Source organism: Orycteropus afer, unplaced genomic scaffold, assembly GCF_000298275.1.
Source record: "Orycteropus afer afer isolate SDZICR_OR568_19922 unplaced genomic scaffold, OryAfe1.0 scaffold00034, whole genome shotgun sequence".
Classification (NCBI taxonomy): Eukaryota; Metazoa; Chordata; class Mammalia; order Tubulidentata; family Orycteropodidae; genus Orycteropus; species Orycteropus afer.
The window spans coordinates 12,165,621-12,184,802 of NW_006921621.1; the positions used below are offsets into that span (position 1 = coordinate 12,165,621).

The 19,182-nt window shown below is 39.2% G+C and overlaps 1 protein-coding gene across 1 annotated transcript in view; it reads right to left on the reverse strand.

Moving 5' to 3' along the window:
* Positions 1-1,780: 1,780 nt before the first annotated feature.
* The window catches only part of RUNX2 (RUNX family transcription factor 2), a 285,399-nt gene continuing 267,997 nt past the window's right edge, over positions 1,781-19,182 (reverse strand). Inside the window, 2 exon segments of the mRNA XM_042780312.1 lie at positions 1,781-2,259; positions 3,776-3,841. Of these exon segments, the coding sequence (XP_042636246.1) occupies positions 1,781-2,259; positions 3,776-3,841 (545 nt within the window).

A 19,182-nucleotide genomic window follows, 5' to 3' on the forward strand; every position in this document is an offset into this window, starting at 1 on the left:
CCAAACTCCACATACCCTGGTCCTCCTGTGGCCCTTCATTCTGAGAAATACAAAAGTCAAAGGCTGCATCATTGGTGCCCACAGGCTATATGTTCTCTCAGATTAGCTACCTGCTGGAACCTGCCTGCTATTTTAGATGACCTGCTCCCACAGGACAATGACTTGATTCTGCTCCTTTAAATGCGAATTATGATGACAAGCTGCCAGTAGGGCGCTGGGTAAGGCAGATTTGGGTTTCCCTGATTTACTGTTTGGTAAGGCTGGTTGGTTAAGAATCCCTGGTGCAATGTTGCTTTCCTGTGCTATTCCGCATAACATGATTGACTCTCTATCCACATGTGTGGCTTTAAGCTGACTATGTCTTCACTATGAAGCCTGGCGATTTAGAGTTCTGCTTAACTCTGAAACCACAGAACATTCTTCTGCAGTTCAACGATTCACTTGTGCTTGTCTTTTTTTTTTTTAATATGACAAGAGTCATAATTATTTGAAAGAAATTAGGAAACCACATCACTCCAGCATTTCATGCTGTTAAAGGGCAATATTAACTGATAAACGGCTAAGAGTTGTTTTTTAAACCCTTAATTATTGCTTAAAAAGGCAAAGCTGTGTTGGAGGCAGTCGAAGATCTGAAAGAACTAAGCATAACATTTCCTTCATACATCACAAAAACAAGCTACATCTAAAATATTTGGAGATGGAAGTAATTTTAAAAATCACATTGTGTCTGGATAAACTGAAATTGCTTAGCAATGTTTCAGATATGGCTCTAGCCCACTGAAGAAATTTGTTATTTAATAAAAAGCACTTTTAGAGACCGAAGTCAACATATCAATACACTAAGAAATGTTTCAAGGGTCCAAATGTCATTAAATAATTATAAATATATCTTTAAAGTTATATGACCATTCACGTTAGCAAGTTACCTCAGATTTTACACATACTCATAATTTAAAAATAAAAAGGAAACAAATAACACACAGCCAAACACAAACACTATCTATACCATTATGGCTATAATAAAGTATTGCCATTTTCAGTTTTGCATAAAAGGAAAAGGAGGGGCTCAGGGCATGGGATTTATTTGTGGTTAAATGGGAAAAGGGCGGGGGGGAGAGTACAAAAAGTAAAATAAAATAATCTATCCTGATCAGTACTTTTGAAGTCACTTTTTTAGAGTAGAAAACATACTGAACCAAACAGTTCAAATAAGTACCTGCAGCAAGTCTGAAAGCAAAGTTTGGAACAGTTACTCTGAATGGATGGTACTGTAACGGAAGCATCCATTCTCTCTCTTTTCCCTTTACGTGCATCTCGACTGGCTTTGTAAGCTGGTCTGCAGAGTGCACTGGTCCATGCGCTGCAACCATGAGGGTGTGTGGTTTCAAAGCACAGGGAGGAAGCGGCTTTGCTCTTCTTCCTCCTAAGCCTGGAGTCCACCTCTCTGAAGTGGCATATGAATCGATTACATATGATAATCGACCAAACAACAACAGCAACAAAAATACCTTTTCCTTTGTTTGCTCCTTTGTAAAAGTTCATCTTAAATAGAAAACAACTGGAAACCTGCTTATGATTGTCTCTCTTGGCCCTTTGGCTTCTCAATATCTACCTTCTTATGGTTGCAAGAACATGACTAAGTGAATGAAAAATCTTCTAAAAATAGGCACTTTGTAGATAGCTAATCGATATACATATATATGCACTCTCTCTATATATGTATATATTGATACATTTAGGGTGTGGCTCCCAGATACCGCTGGGCCACTGCTGAGGAATTTCAGTATGGTCGCCAAACAGATTCATCCATTCTGCCACTAGAATTCAAAACAGTTGGGGAACTGCTGTGGCTTCCATCAGCGTCAACACCATCATTCTGGTTAGGCAAATTTGGGTTTAATAGCGTGCTGCCATTCGAGGTGGTGGTGCATGGCGGAAGCATTCTGGAAGGAGAGCGGTCTCCCCCCGGCACCATGGGGAACTGATAGGATCCCGACGAAGTGCCATAGTAGAGATATGGAGTGCTGCTGGTCTGGAAGGGTCCACTCTGGCTTTGGGAAGAGCCGGGGTAGGGTGGTGGCAGGTAGGTGTGGTAGTGAGTGGTGGCGGACATACCGAGGGACATGCCTGAGGTGACTGGCGGGGTGTAAGTAAAGGTGGCTGGATAGTGCATTCGTGGGTTGGAGAAGCGGCTCTCAGTGAGGGATGAAATGCTTGGGAACTGCCTGGGGTCTGAAAAAGGGCCCAGTTCTGAAGCACCTAAAAATTACAACAGAAGATGGAGGAAAAATCTGTAAATATCAATTAAAATAATGATAGAATTTTTTACAAGAAAAAAGAAACCTTTAGCTTTTCCAAAAAGGAACAGCAAGCCACAAACAGACCTTCAAATGCACCAGTCACTTTACAGTCTTTATCTTAAATTCTTCACCCCCAAAGAATCCCAAAAGGGTTTTAAAACCCATATGTGTGCTAGGTCATATTTATAAACCAACCCAACACTCTGGTCGTACAGATTCACTCACCAGGCTTTAGAACTGAATCTTCATTGATATTTTTTCCCCCTCTTTTTGTTTCTCATTATGCTTGAGATATTTGAAGTGAAATTTTTACTAAGCCAGACAAGTTTATTTTTCTCAATCCAATAGAGAGAAATCCCAAAATGATCAGTTTTGTTATTGGTATTCTTGACAGGGCCCCATCATCAATGAAGAAACATCAGAAAAATACCCTAACATGTGCGTGTCACTCCTTCTCAACTTTTAAAATAATTCAAAGTTTTCTTGTAGGCTTCATTCTAGTATCATAGAAATCAAACTGGATTTCAATGTAATATGGAACTATCTTACTTATCTGGGGGTACATAGGCAGAGTCTAGCCCTCAGAAATTCTGAGGGTCGTAAACTGTATATAGGTTTTGAGTGGAGAGGACTTAATGCCTTAGGAATCATTTAATTTTGATTCTTAATCAGAGACAATCTGATTTAGGCTAGGTGCAGAGAACAGCTTCTGTGAAAGTCTAACTGCCTACAAATATAAGTGGATAGCACCTCACACCCATCCTTCAGAATTAGCTTCAGGTTAATTTGAACCAGTAACCAAGAAGCTAAGATGGTTCTGCCTAAAATGTGAACTCCTTTAATTTCTGAAGCTAACAGTATGCCTCTTTCATAGGTATTTTTGCTGTCTAACTTTTGAAATCACAACGTTATCAATCATTTCATATGAAAATTTATTTTCTGAAATGCCTAAAAACTTATAGTTATGATCTTTAAAGATTGGGTTAACTATCATTTTCTAGAATTGACAGATTTGATACAAGCCCTTTTATATTACTAATGCTGTTCTTGTTAACATTTTGACTGCTTTTAAAATCTTCCAATTCTTTGGATCTCATATATTTTCTTTTCCTTAGAGCTTTTAGCTCTAAGGAAAAGCACTTAGTAATTTTCAAAGGCTTTAGTAAATAGGAATTTCTTCAGCCCCATTTTTATTCAGCCCTCTTCTTGGATACTACACCATTTCTTACAAAAGGAATAACCCTAATACTTTCCATTAACATTGCTGACTGAGGGTTGCTAATGTCTGTTAAAATGCAAACACTGCTTGTGATCTTAATAAAATGCTAGAGGTAAGTGCCATTATGTGCATTTGCAGCAGACTGTGACTAAAAGCAATATGTAGTTAACTAACTCTCTCACAAATGGAACAGTACCAATCAGACAGCCCAGCCCAGCCCAGCCCTGCCCAGCCCAGCAATCGTTAAAAGTCTCACCTGCCTGGCTCTTCTTACTGAGAGTGGAAGGCCAGAGGCAGAAGTCAGAGGTGGCAGTGTCATCATCTGTAAAATGAGGGGGATGAGCTCTAAGTTCCCTTCCAGCTCTAGTGCTCTACGATCAAGAATTCCAAGGTAGAAGAAGAAGCAACAGCCTTAGGGGAGAGGTAGACAGGTTCCCATCCCTAAGTACTTTCCCAGAATCCACACGCCCACAAGCAGAGGGTGAAAAGCTGGTGAGCAGCTCTTAATATCAGAAGCACACACTTTCAAGATGACAAACCAAAACTAACACAGCTCAGGCAGTGACTCTCTGCTTTTTATAAGTTCTTGCCTCTACAACCCCTCCCAAATACAATACCCTGAGAAGTTCAGATTTAAAACTGTAGAAAGTATTTCTGAAGGCAAAGAAGCCAAATGAGCCCCTGAAAACTATTATTTTGAGACAACAGTCTTCTTAAGACTTACAATAATTTCACTCAACTAGTAAAGATTGTCTGCCTAGAGCATTATACTCTTTTAAGAACTATCTATATGGGATCAAATGGACAACAGCAACTCAAAAGATTAGATAAGAACCTTAGTGAGCAGTGAGTTTGTTAATGGGGGAGGAATAACTCAGAAAAGGTGGGTGAGAATGGGTGCACAACTCAAAGAATGTAATCAATGTCACTGAGATGTATATGTAGAAACTGTGAAACTGGTATATGTTTTGCTGCGTATATTCTCAAGAACAGAAATAAATTAAATTATTAAAAAACAAAATAAAATCAATGTGTAACCCTCTACTCAACCCCCTAAACAATGTAGGAAGTGCTTAAAACAGAATAGAAAGGGGAGCAACTGAGATTTAATGTCTCCTCCACACCATGTCTGGCATGCAATGCAAGCACTGAAGGCAAGCCACAGATGGTCCTCAGCAAGCCTTTCCACTGCAGAGCATCTAGGTGAACTTGAGCTGCCAGAGCTAATAGTTATAGGCAGGCTACTTCTCTATGTATTAAGTTCAATTCTCAGATCATGTGAAAGAAACCAGAATAACATGAGCAATTTAAAACGGAAAGAAGTCACACTTAAAATGTCAACGTTTGCCCTCTACAGAAGCACAGAGTTCACACAGATAGGCATGTTAATGGAAAAAATGCTTCTCATGTGTATATGTACTTAAAACATACTGTAGTGATAATTAAAATTCCATATGGTTTCACTTATTTTGATGCAGAAACCTCATTAAAACCCTTAATGTGGGGCCCTGCCAGTAAACTCTAATATGCTTTTGAATTTATACCCCCAGACCTTCTTCCTTATTTTACCTGATATATTTTGCTGATGTCTTTATTATGTATAACGTGCCGGGATCACTGTACCTTTTTGGTTTATAGGTGCTAGCTAACGCAAATTGACATTCATTTTTCAATTAATGAGCTCTGGTTGTAGTTTATAGACAGCAATGCAACAAATTTCCGCTAGGTTTACAGTATTTTGACCAGTCACCTCTAGTCATTTGAGACTGCAATGTCTTGAGCAAAAAGAGCTATGTAGACTTTAAAGAGATTGTGGGGTAATTTTTTATAATTTACTAACAATAGTCTAGAATTTGCTGAGTCATTTTAATTTATCAAGAAATGTTTCTGAAACATACTGCAATGTGTTCTATGTGAAGAAATATTAAAACTTACTACATATAGTAAAACATGAGATCCAGTATATAACAATCCATCGTGGAGAGGTAAGAGAATCCTAAACTTAAAGAGAATATAAACCTCTTCCTGGTCCTTTACTTATTTATAATAACTGCTGCAGAAGCAAATTACAGAATTAATTTTTTTTTTCATACCATAGGGTTGTGTCTATACTTCCAACCTCTGTTTCTTACAAAAATTCAGGTTTTCTTTTAGTCTCCATCCATGTGGCATTGTGTCCTAAATTATTCATACCTTGTGTCACTAACCATATTAAAGCCACAAACTTCATGTATACATATGTACATATATATACATACGCACATACACGGATATATATATATAGGAGATACACACACACACACACATATGAGCTCTGATGCCATAGTGCCTAAGGCATTTGACTGCTAACCAGAGGGCTGGTGGTTCAAACCTACCAGCCACTATGTGGAAGGCAGACTGCTAACCAGAGGGCTGGTGGTTCAAACCTACCAGCCACTATGTGGAAGGCAGACTGGGCAATCTACTTCCATAAAGATTTATTGTCTCAGAAACCCAAAGAGGGTCTCTATGAGTTAGAATCGACTCTATGGCAGTGAGTTTGGTTTTTGGAGTTTTATACACACACACACACACCACACACACACACACACACACACATAGCTATTATATCAACTATGGGAGCTTTGGTGGCATAGTGCCTAAGATATCTGACTGCTAACCAGAAGGCTGGCACCCACCAGCCACTCCTCAGAAGGAAGATTGGGCAATCTACTTCTGTAGTGATACCGCCTCAGAAATCCAAGGAGGGGTTGCTATGAACTGGATCCGACTTGAAGGCAGTGAGTTTGGTTTTTGGTGTATCAACTAAAGTAAATAAAAATGTAAATTCTACTTATTAAAAGAGTTAACAAGATAAAAGCACAGAGAGCACTATTATCCAAATCTAACTTTGTAAATAAATGTAGAACCAAAGCTCAGCAACTGTCCCAGTGATGTGCATCTTATCCATGCAGCCTCAGAGCTCCCCGGAGTCAGTTTAAAAGCTCTGAGAGGTTCTACAGCCTACTGTTAAATAATACTATAGAAGGCTCAGAGATCTTTTGAAAATAATAGAAAACAACCTTCACAAACCCATTCTTTTTGTTGTTATCCATATATCCCTTCATGTACAAAATACATTAAACTTTGCTGAGCAATTGAAGTTGCTCAGAAGCTGAGAATGCTACAGTCACACTAAATTATCTAGTTCTAAGAGTCTCAAAATGGTGTGTGCCTACATTCAAGGGTACCTGGGAGGGACTGCCAACAGTTATTTGAAGCCCAAGATAAACATGTTGCATATTTCTGATGGACTGGCTTTACTCAACTTGGGGAAAGGGTACACACAGTCACTGGGAGTTGGAATGGATGAGATGGCAACTGTTCTCTCTGTAAACATGAATATGATATATGGAATACAATACACCACTCAGGTGAACTTTTACAAGCAAACAAATAAAAAATTACTTCAATTTTGCATTTGTGAAGCTTTTGGCTATGGCCCTAGATCCCCTAAGGTCCTGTACCATTTATTCTCCTCTGATGGTTGGGGTATTGTAATGGATAAGTCCAGGGCCCTAATTTACTGCTTAGATAATTCTAATCCAACCCTAGTTTGACATCCCCATGGTCCAGAGAAGGGAAGTATTTACTCAAAATTACAAAATCACACACAAAGACCTCTTTGACTTCTGACAAAAGATATGCAACTTTAGTTACCCTTAAAGAATATGGTGGACAGAAACACATCTATATCTATATAATGTCTATATACAACATATAGATTTTATACGTCATCTTAGAAGTCTAATAGGTGCTCTGATGGCATAGTGCCTAAGGCATTTGACTGCTAACCAGAAGGCTGGCAGTTCAAACCCACCAGTCACTCCTTGGAAGGAAGGTTGGGCAATTTACTTCCGTAGAGATACTGCCTCAGAAACCCCAGGAGGGGTCGCTATGAGTCAGGACCAACTCAATGGCAGTGAGTTCAGTTTTTGGAGAAGTCTAATTGCCTAAATAAAAAATACTGACATTGACCCTTCTGGTGTCCAAGTGTTGCCCTATGACAGTTACTATCTTTGGGATACTATCAACAACTCTTTTAGACCTTGCTGCTGATCTAATTCGGCTAAATAGTGGACAATTATTTCAGTTGTTCAGGGTATAATATGAATGAAATCAAGGTCAAGGGTTTGATTCCCTTAGGACCTGCTGGCTTCCTACAGATGCACTTCTAAGCCACTGTCCACACTGCTAGCCATAGCCAGACAGCTGGCAAATGAATGTAGCCATCATAAAGAGAGCTGCAAAACACTGCTCACTGAAACAGCAGCAGTGCTGGTGGCAGCAGCAGCAGCAGGAGTAGTTTTTCACAACCTAATACACACGGGCAAGAATATATTAACACAATACCCATGAATCTCAAAGGAAAATAAAATCAATGTTAAAAGTAAAAACAGCTTGCCCTTTCTCACAAGGACTACATTGAAAAAGAAAATAGTCTCTTTACCCAACCAGGTTGCTTAGGTCTTCAGAACAAGTGCAGAGTGTGGTAGAAAGGAGTGAAACCAAGATAAGGAAAAATAACAGAGACCTTTGGCTCTCCCTCCATCCCCATGGCCTGCAATCCTCCACTCAGCATCTTCCACACACTGTTTTCTAATGCTAGTTGTCATGGGTCATGCCTGACTTCCAACTAAAGACTGAGCTGTCAAGGGCTGAGATGTACTATTTGTTTGTCTCCCCTTCAGTGCTTAATAAAAATAATACTTGAGATTTCCAGGACTTTTACAAGAACTTGAAGATACATTTAGGTAGGCCTTCAATAAATCAAGCTGATTGAAAATGAACAAGGAGATCTCTAGAATGAAAAGAAGTAGGAGTGTGAGAAGATGAACAGAGGGGTTATTTAGGGCAGTCAGATGGGAAACATTGCACTCGTGAACTGTGCCCAGTAAGCAGTAGAATTTACACATCCCAGCAGAGGAGACAAGTAGGGGCAGAGGAAGGAAAAGGGGCCTCCGATCCAAACTGAACACATGTTGGCATATTCAGAGCCCTCTGCCTTACATGTGTTATGTACAGGCGTAAGCGTACTGAACAAAAAGCCATCACACTCGCCAGCAAAGAGGCATTAACCTCAAAGCTTCAATGGGGCCTTTTAAATGGTAGGAGTTACTGCTTCAGCAAATCTCAGATAAAGCCTGCATACTCTTTATTAACTCCCTTGCAGCATTCTTCCTGCTGGGACCTGTAATACACAAGATCTATGCAGAGTAGCTCTTTCTTGATAAATAAGAACCTTCTTTCCCTTCTATAACATTTTAGCTGCCCTCTCTCCAACTACTCTCTTATATAATTGCCTATTTCCCTCCTGTTTCAATAACATTATTTTCCATATCAGTCTTTTGCACCCATAGTCACTACTTTACTGAATTACTAGCGGTTTCTCAGTCTTCTCTCTCCAATGATAGAGTAATCTTTGGATGGTAAAAGTCATGATTTACTGTCCTCTCATATTCCCCTAACACATAGCACTTCACAGATTAAAATGAAAAAAAAAAAAAGGTTATATGAGTGTATGGATGGATTGATAAAGATGAATGGATGTGTGAGTACGAGGATCAGGAAATCTATCTGTAGAATAATGTGTCCATTTTTGGCATGTAAAAAAAAAAGATAAAAAGCATTAAGCAATGCTGACATCAAACCTAATATGTAACTCAAATAACATTCCACACCTATAAAACATTATAAAATTCTCTTTAAAGAGTATTCAAATCTCTTTCCAGCATCATCACATCACTCAACCTCACACTGTGGACACAAACTCCATAGCCATTGAGTTGCTTCCAACTCATAGTGACCCTATAGGACAAGGGTATAAATCTTTACAGAAGCAAACTGCCTCATCTCTCTCTCACAGAGCAGATGGTGAGCCCAACTCATCAACCACAAGTCTTGGACATTTATCTATATTTACTTATAATATTACATTTCTGTAAGTAATCTTACCATTCTGTGCATTTTAAAGTAAAAATGATTATTACTTTGATTATTATAATTGGCTTTAGATAAGTGTTTTCATTTTCCAACTAAAAAGAAAGCAAATGAAGAATAAGAACTACATACCCTTCTTTTGGATCCTACCCAGTACATAGTATGATGATGAGAAAAGATGGGGCGCTTAATAAAAATTTGTTGAACAGATGAATCACTAGCATAATTTCAAGCAGGCAACATGACAGAGTCAAAAATGTTTTATACACATTACCCAAAAATCAATTTCAGACAATATGTAGAACATAACCTTCCACTTTCCACATTAAAGTTTTGAGGGATTTTATATCAATTTTCTTATTCTCCCCAAATTTATGTCCTCATACTAAAATGACCAATTATGTATCACCAAACTAATTTTCATCTAATTTCATGAAATAATAACTGGAAAAATATGCCATACATGAAACAAATGCAATGGATCACATTTGATAGGCAACAAAATGGAGAAGAAACCAGCGAAACGAGAATTTTTAATCAGTTGGGTTTTTTTTTTTTTTTTTAAGATGAAGGGTCAGGCTAGCAAACTCCATAGTTTTGCAAAAGAGAGGGAAAGTGCCTCAACTATCCAGTATAAATATTTGTTTTCCGTGTTGTAATGAATTGTACTTTTCCACTGCATGCTCACAAATTCTGAAAGACCAGCTGATTCTACAGCTAAAAAAGTGTGCTATGCTGAAGGAAAGAGAGAGGGGAAAACAAAACAAAACAAAAGCCTGGTAATTTTCAGAAACTTCAACCATTCTTTAAAACTCACTCAAATTTTGAGGATTTTGTTAGAATAATATATTTCCTTTTTGTGAAGGGAAAGAGGGCAGGAGACAGAAGCAGCAAGAGTGTGTGTGGATATGTATATAGAGAGGGAGAATAAGAGAGGAGAAAGGAGCCAAATGGTAGGGGGAGGGAAAGAGAGAGCAAGGTCTTCTTGCTAGGCCTTGATTAAGAACTTTTTAAAAGTTAGGAAGGGTGGATAGTCTTTGAAACCAGATCCGCTACAGGAAGGAGGCCAGCACCCAGGACACCGTGTCTTTCAGAAGGGGCCACCCACGGTGCCGTGGCAGTCATATGACTGCTGTGTCACATCCTGAAGCCATTTCCAACCCATGCACATATCTGTACTCCCATTTAGAGAGGATGGGATATATTGGGAATACACATATGGAAACACTTTCTGAGAATCAGTTTCCATGAAATTCATAATGAGCCAAGTGGCTTCAGATGTGGTTGCGTTCCTCAGATTAGCCAGAGGAGAAAAAAAAAAAAAAAGGAAAAAAGGGGGGGAGGGACAAATTCACCCTTTCAGACCTTATTTCAGTTTCAGAAAAATTAAAAACCACTAATGACTTATGGCTACCAAAACATGGAGCCACAATTAAGAGAGGAGGAACTAGGAAAAAGGGAGAGAGGTTTAAAGGCCATATAGTCTTTTCCCTCCTCAAAATAACAGCTTTAATATCAGTAATCTTACCATAAATCAGGAGGAAACTTTCCTGTGATGGCATCTACCTAGAGCGGCATAATTAATTTTCTGACATCCCGGCAGAAAGCAGTGCGCAGGCGCGTGGGGGAGGAAGGGGGAGGAAAGCAGAGGCTACAAGACAGACTCTTATTTGATAACATATGTGGTCAATTAAGATTATTTTAAAAATTGCAACTAAATGATAAATTGTTCCTAAGTAAATCTTTCAGAAAAGCCTGAACTCAGAGGAGACAGCCTGGTATTTTCCTGTGACCTGTGCTAGCGGTAACTTGTATGATATTAAAAGCAGAAATTTATGAACTGGTTGAGATGTTACGTATTAGACCAGTGTCAGATTACCCTATAAGCAAGGTAAGCATGACTTACTTGTGCTTACTTACTAATCTGTAGTGAACAATTTCACATTTTTTCACCACATCAAAGATTCTATTTCAAGGTATGGCTGGCATCTGTCTCTCTCCCAACCCCACAGTACCTTCCTACAGAATCAAGGCCTCTTTTCAAATTTACAATCCCTGACAGGGACGTAGTACCCAGTAAGCACAGGTAAGTATGGACTTACCTGTGCTTAATTACTCATCTGTAGTGAAAAGTTTTGAAATTGTTCTCTACAGATTAGTAAATTAGCACAAGTTAGCCTGTGCTTACCTTGCATCTTGAGTAATCCACCCCTGTATTAGATACCAAAGCCTAGCTGATAGGAAGACATGAAATACAAGAGAGGGACAACCAGGGGGGGCAGGGAGGCTTAAAGAGGGAAAGTCAACTGATATTAGTAATTGAAAATGTTTTTATATCAAAACAAGGCATATTATGGAAGTGGATGCAAGATTTACATGAATTTTAAGATAAAGTAAGTGACTTGAAAATATTCTTGTTGGTAGGGTGAGGAAAGGGATTGAGGTTGTTTGGGGCTATACTAATAGATTGGAGAGAGCAAGAGCAACACAGAAACTCAAGTTTCCTTTGCTCTTTGGGGTACCTCAGTGGAAAAACTGGAGTAGCATTTCTTTCAAGTTTGGTAGCCAGCCTCAACCCATTGTGCAGGAATGCTCTGACTCTAAGCTGCTTGATAATGGGCTGGGAATCAGAATTGGCTATTGCTTCACAGACCAGTCTTTGCTTCTCCCTGACCATATGAATCCTGTAAGTGATTTAATATTCACAGTATCCTGTGGTGTTAGCAAAGATTTGCTGAGAGGAAAGAGTGGCTAACGAAATAACGGAGATGACACAGCTCAGATCTACATAGCTCTGGGATATAGACAATGCCACTGACCCCACTTTATGGACAAGGCACTTTAGCTCAAAAAAGTTAAGTGATTTCTTTGTGTTTACAGACCAGCTACTGGTGGCCAGGACCTGTGAGCTCTGCTGCCATAGTCTCCTATAAGGTACAGGGATTCTGGGTCATTTTTATGTGAATTCTCAGACTGGCCATCAGAACCCAATGAAAAGGGGTTCTGATCAACTGTCAATGGCATTCTGGAAAATGGATGTGGGGTGGAATGTGGAATGGGAAGGCTGATGTATGCCACTTATTTGTCATGCTTGAAACAGCCCCATCATTCTGATACTGTCCTTATCACTGATATAATGAGAGATCTCAAACAAATCATGTTTTATATTTTTCAGGTTATTTCAGTGGATAAAACTCATGTAAGAGGGAACTGGCAAACGTATACAGTGAACAGAAAAACAACTCAATCCCAAAAGGACTTTTCCTTCTTACTGGAACCATTTGAACTAGCAGGGCCAGAGAAGAAAACTGAGAAGACTGGTCCTAGCTAGAAAGTACATGAGTTGAGAATCGGATTTCTGGAACTCCTGATTAACCCCCTACACCCAGCTCCTGGACCAACCAAACTCTTCCGTGAAAAACCATGTCTGAAAAGAGAGATGCCAACTGCAATAGGAAAATGAGGTCTATGGAAGTGAATGACCACCATAAAGAACACATTACACTACCCCTGAAAGCACCACTGTTTTCAGATAAAGCTTGAATTCTCTGCCTCGTCAAGGAAGAACAGATCTGCTCCTCTAACTCTTAAACGAATCCAGTTGCAGACTCTTCCCATAAGCTGGTCTAATGCTGATTCAGAAGAGAAGTCCAGGAAAGGAAGAGGGGGCTCCAGGCAGTAACTGGCCAAGGTAGTATCACACTCAAAACCCAACAAGCCTGGGTTACAGTTTTTCCCCAAATACAATTCCCTTAAGATAGCCCTTAGAAGGTCTGGTGGTGCAGTGCATAAGGTTGTATTTGGCTGCTAACAAGAAAGATGGTGGTTCAAACCCACTAGCCCCTCAACAGAAAGAAAATGGGCAATCTACTTCTGTAAAGATTTACAGCACCAGAAACCCAATGGGGGTTGCCATGAGTCAGAATCTGCCTGATGGCAGTGAGTTTGGTTTTTGGTGTTTTTGAAGATAGTCCTAAAAGACTTCAAGACCTGGTGTAATCCAACGGCCCTGAGGCTATCCAGGACTTTAAAGCATGTGACTCACACTGTCCAATGCCCGCAGACCCAGAACTTGAACCAAACTATCAAAGTGCTGTTCAGTCTCTATAAACTGGCTCCATAGAGGTACAGCTATCCCAGGCCAAACACAATCCGTATTTGTCTAGGATCAAAGCCACAGGCTTTGGCCTCAAACTGTATCCTGTCAGGACCTATCCTCATCTATGCTCTCTCTCTCCTTCCTCTACAGTCGGATTCATGCACTTACCTGCTCCCCAATGTAGGCATGAGCTGATCGTGTCCTGGGATTGGTTCCTGCCCCAGGAAGAAATATGTAAGAGGCGTCCTGCTTGTGACAGAAGGTTGCCTTAGAATCAAGGTTTACTTCCGTTTGTGTGTTATATCTTCTGCCCAAATGGCTTATCTGGGTTTCTGAACCCTTGTCTTGTCCGATTTTCAGGTTCCTCAGGGTTTCCTTTTCATGATGCCTACCTGTTGTGTGACTTCATGTCATGCTCTTGACTAGGTGTATGTATGTTTCTAGATCTCTGTATTAGCCACACAACAAAAATGTACTGGAGTAACAATCTTGTCCCAACTTACCTTTCCAGTCTTGTTTATCATTTTACTTCTTCTTGAACTCTACATTCTGGTCAAAATGAACCTTTTTTGTACTATTCTACATTTCTGCACCTTCATGCCTTAGTTTACATTATTCTTTCAGCCCTTGGTGTCCTCAAGGAGCTCTGGTGGTGTAGTCGTTAAGGCATTTGGCTGCTAACCAAAAGGCTGGTGGTTAGAACCCACTAGCTGTTCCACGGAAGAAAGATGAGGCAGTCTGCTTCCATACAGATTTATAGCCTTGGAAACCCAATGGGGGCTCGCTATAAGTAGGAATTGACTTGATGGCAGTGAGCATTGTGTGTGTGTGTGTGTGTGTGTGTGTTGCAGGGAGTGTTAGGGTTCTCATTCCTATCCTATCTCAGTCCCTTGCAATTCTGAGCAGCCTTCAAAATCAACCTAACAATCCCCCTCTGCTTCAAAGTCCTCTTCACATTTTCTTACTTTAAGCCTATAGTAACCTTTCCTTCCTCTGCACTTACTCTTTCATGTGTCTCTCTCTTACAGGTGTGCAGAGGGAGCAACAGTCACCTTATCATCTCTACTAGCAATAAATTCCTTGAGAACAAGAACTCTGTCCTACTTATCATTAAATACACTTGTAGCTCCTCTCAGGTTGCAATGAAGCAAGCAAGGATTGTGAGGATGAAGTATTTAAGTGTGTATGAGGAGAAAATGATGGCACTATAAGGGTTAACCTCTGGTGGCGTAGTGCCTAAGGCATTTGACTGCTAACCTGAAGATTGGCTGTTCAAACCCATCAGCCACTCCTTGGAAGGAAGACTGGGCAATCTACTTCAGTAGAGATACTGCCTCGGAAACCCAAGGAAGGGTCATTATGAGTTGAAATAGACTTGACAGCAGTGAGTTTAAAAAAAAAAACAAAAAACTGCAATCTGTGCATGCTTTCTGCTTCTGCCTGCCTATCTGCCACCAACTGCCTTGCCTAATTTACTATACCTGTATTTACCTGGACTCAAAGGGCTCAGGTTAGTTCCAGATCTGTAACTGATGGTGCTCTGACCACCAGTTTTGGGTGTATCTTTTGTCCTAACCTGTGTCCTGGCTTGCCCCCTTAATAAACAAAAACTGTCAGTAGTTGGTTTTTTTTTTTTTTTTTTTAATGTCCCAGCAAAGTATCCTGTCTCATATCAACATTGGCTCTCAAAAATAATAAATAAAAAGGTAATAATGTCTCAAATATTATATATTGCTTCTTAAGTCATCAGTGTCTGTACATACATATTCTGACTTTACCTTTACAAAAAACCTGTGAGGAATCCATGACAGGAACCAACTGATAAAAAGTCAAAGAAAGAGGCCACTGTTTGTACAAGAGACTAATTAGTGACAAAGCCAAAATGAAATTGTTGAGTCTACTAATTTGTGTTCCTTTTCTTCCCAATAAATTTGACTCATTAACATCTACTACTTTTTATCCTAATAGAAATCCTTAAAGGGGAAACAATAGTGTTCTTTAAAAATCAGACACCATTCGTTTTTTTAAAAAAATGACCACTAGAATGCCTTTTCACACACTCTGTCTAGCTCTAATAACATCGGAAACCAAACTACTACCTTTTAATTAACTGAAAAACTGGCTTACTCTTTTCAAAGAATTTAGCTTGTTAGTTATACACTAGAAATAAAATCTACATTCATTTACGAAAAAAAAAAAATTCTTTATTGCTAGGATTTAGCCTAAAACCATAATGTAAGAGTCTGCGTACTATCCTGAGACAATGCTCCTTATATAACTTCTGAACGCAAATGCAGTGTAGTAACTCGTTTTTCTGACAGTCTCAGAGTTTTTCCACTCAAGCCCTGCACACGGAATTAACTCAAAACTTCTGCAAGAAAAACGTCCCTTTTAGAGTTTGATTTGGCATCAGTTTCAAAGAGCTGTTTGTATATTTTAGAATATGTAGAATTTTCCTTTGATTGAAACCTCTCTTTTAACAATGGACAAGAGATGATTTCTCTTTTGAGTGATTTAAACAAAAACAAACACATTTTAGTTACATAGAGCCTTGTTCTCAAAGTGGTTTTTTGAGAGAAATCAAACCCTACAGATTGTTAAGCATTTGGCAAAAACCTTCAAACACCCAAAGCCAAATAGTGAAATTTTCCTTGTTGTAGGAGATAAACAAATACTAGAACAAATTATGGGGGTGGGGGTGGGGGTGGGGGTGGGCATAGGACCTTCTTTCACTTTCTGCTCAGCTCCATAACATTCCCCTCTCAATACACACACCCAGCCCTTCAGAGGGGTTTCATCTTCTATGTTTATTTCTGGTGCTATAGCAATAAACTTGCCACAAATGGACATTTTCAACATCTGTTTGTGGCTGCTCCCAGGCTCCTTGTATTTCTTTGGGACATGAAGCGCTCTGTCTACCAAGTGTAAACAGACACACCTAATTATGTATTAAGGTGTCTGAGAAGAGCTACTTGTTTTGAAGACTCAAAAAAAAAAAAAAGGAAGGCCTGGTCTGTTCAGTCCCCTGTGAAACAAAACGTGCAGTAATGTAATAGTAGCTCCTCAAACAGTAGAAGTTCTCTGCCTGCTAAGATGACAAAACCCAAGTCCCACTTTTTCCCAGGCTGAGAATAATGTCCACTAAGTCTACTCCAGATATGGACCAAAACAGGAGGTGACTCTGCACTGTCCAGAGAGAGAGGGTGCCACTGCCAAGCCTGGGCAAAACCTATTCACCTATTCAACCTATTTTTATACGGACTTAATTTTAGGATGAAAAGAGAAAAGGATGAAGGAAGGAGGGGATAACCCCAGGTTAGCTTTTATCATATTCACAATGATATATACAGGAACTGAAAATATGTCTTTAGAATATTAAAAATATAGCAGGACAAAACGATTCTGGAACATTGGGTGCTGGACTAACAGTTGGAGATGTGGGCTCTGGGCCCAGCACTGGTTCCTAACTTGAAGGGTAAACATGATAGAGTCCTTTCTTGAGCCATGCATTCCTTGGCAAAATGAAGGAATTTGACTAAATCATCTCCATTGGTTTTCCACTCTAATATTCTGATTCTACAGCATGTTAGACAACCCAGAGAATGCCAAAACTACTTTCAAAAATGCCAGAAATACTGTTCCTATAAAGAAAGTTCCCCATTAATTAAAAAACAGAATTAGAGTTTTTAAAATGAATTTATATTGTATTTTTACACAAATAACATGTGCCTTCTTCACTTGTTTGCCAACTACACCCTCCCCCGTGAGGCATTTTTGTAAGCCAAGAGGCCAATTTATTTTTACACGTTGCTGTAAAAAAAAAAAAAAGAAAAAGAAAAGAAACAAAGAAAAAACTTCATAGAGAATTTACAAAAATATGAGGGAATGGGAGAGGGAAGACATGGTATTTGCATAAAAATATAATATGCCCAATGTGTCTGCCCCCCCAAACACACACACACACACACACACACACACACACACAGAGGTTCTCTCTGTAGATACAAAATGGCAATTAGAAAATTTAGAAACCTTTTGCACAAAACTTAAAAAAAAAATACATTCACAAAAGCTTGCACAGAGGCTAAAGGAAAATGGAAACACTATTAACTTTTTAAGGAAGTCTGTTATTGTTACATTTATCAGTAAAGGAGTAAAACTGACTTTAGGCTCACACATTCAATGGGACATATGATGTGAGCCATTTCTCTTTTTTGTTCTAGATTTCTTGAGCAAATTATTTGAATTTGAACTATCTGAAGTTAAAGACTATCAATCTTTCCAAATCTTGCAAGGCAAAATATACTGTCATGCATAATTTGTGCTGTTATGATTTTCGGCCCACATGTAACAACATATACTTCAGAGTGTTAACATTTTGTTAGTATGCATTGTTTTATCTTCTAGAACTTTAAGTCTACAAAATTGAGGGGTAGTTTATTTTCACTGTTATTTCTGGTTGGGATTTTGGTGTATTTTTCTTTATTTAGGGTCCTCTGACATGCGTCAAGCATAAACCTTGACTACTTAGTTAGGATTATTGGTATTGCCCCTAGGTGTAGCCTAGAAAGACCAGTGTGATAAAAAATCCCTCTTAGGATGATACTCAACAATCTCTGGTAGCAATGTCTGGTTCTGATATGGAGACTCCTGTGACAAAACATAGTGGGAAAAACACATTATTTAGAGCCAAAAGACTTGGGGTTTGAGCCCTTACTCTTCCACTCTTTCACTGTGTGGCTCTGAGTAAGTCTCTAAATGTCTCCAAACCCTAACTTTCTATCGGTATAATAAGGATTATAATGACATCTATACTCCAATAAATTGTAGGATTGAGATATTATCTGTCAAAGTGTTTTCTATGTTTGTAAAAGGGGAGAAAAAGTTTGTTTCTAGGGGAAATTCAGCTTATGCCTTTATACACCCACTACTGTTGAGTCAGTTTCGACTCATAGCAACCCCATAGGACACAGAACTGTCCAGCAGGCTTTCTGAGGCTGAAATTTTTACAGAAGCAGATTCTTACATCTTTCTCCCATAGAGAGACAGGTGGGTTTGAAGTGCAGACCTTTCAGTTAGCAGCCAAGGGCCACTAGGGCTCCTGTTACTCTTATAAACAGGGCAAATTTTATTTTATTTTGGGTCATCTGGCCAGCATCAAGTGTAAATATAGGTTCCTCAAAACCAAACCAAACTCACTGCCATCGAATCGATTCCGACCCATAGCCACCCCCTTTGGGTTTCCAAGGCAGTAAATCTTTACTGAAGTAGATTGCTCAGTCTTCCTTCCATGGAGTGGCTGGTGGGTCTGAACCACCAACCTTCTAGTTAGCAATCAAATGCCTTAGGCACTACACTACCAGAGATACTAAGTATTTATAAATAGGGCAAATGCTATGTCCTGCTATGTACTTATTTTTACTATTACCTTTGGACACAGTTATTTGTTCTTCTATTTCTTCTGCATTTTATTTATCTTTGGCTCTAACATGGAGGTCTTTACCTATAAGTTAAGTAATTTCTGTCATCAGAAAACCACTATTGCAGATGGCCCTAGTATCCTGGCTCTTTTTAATTTCTGGAGT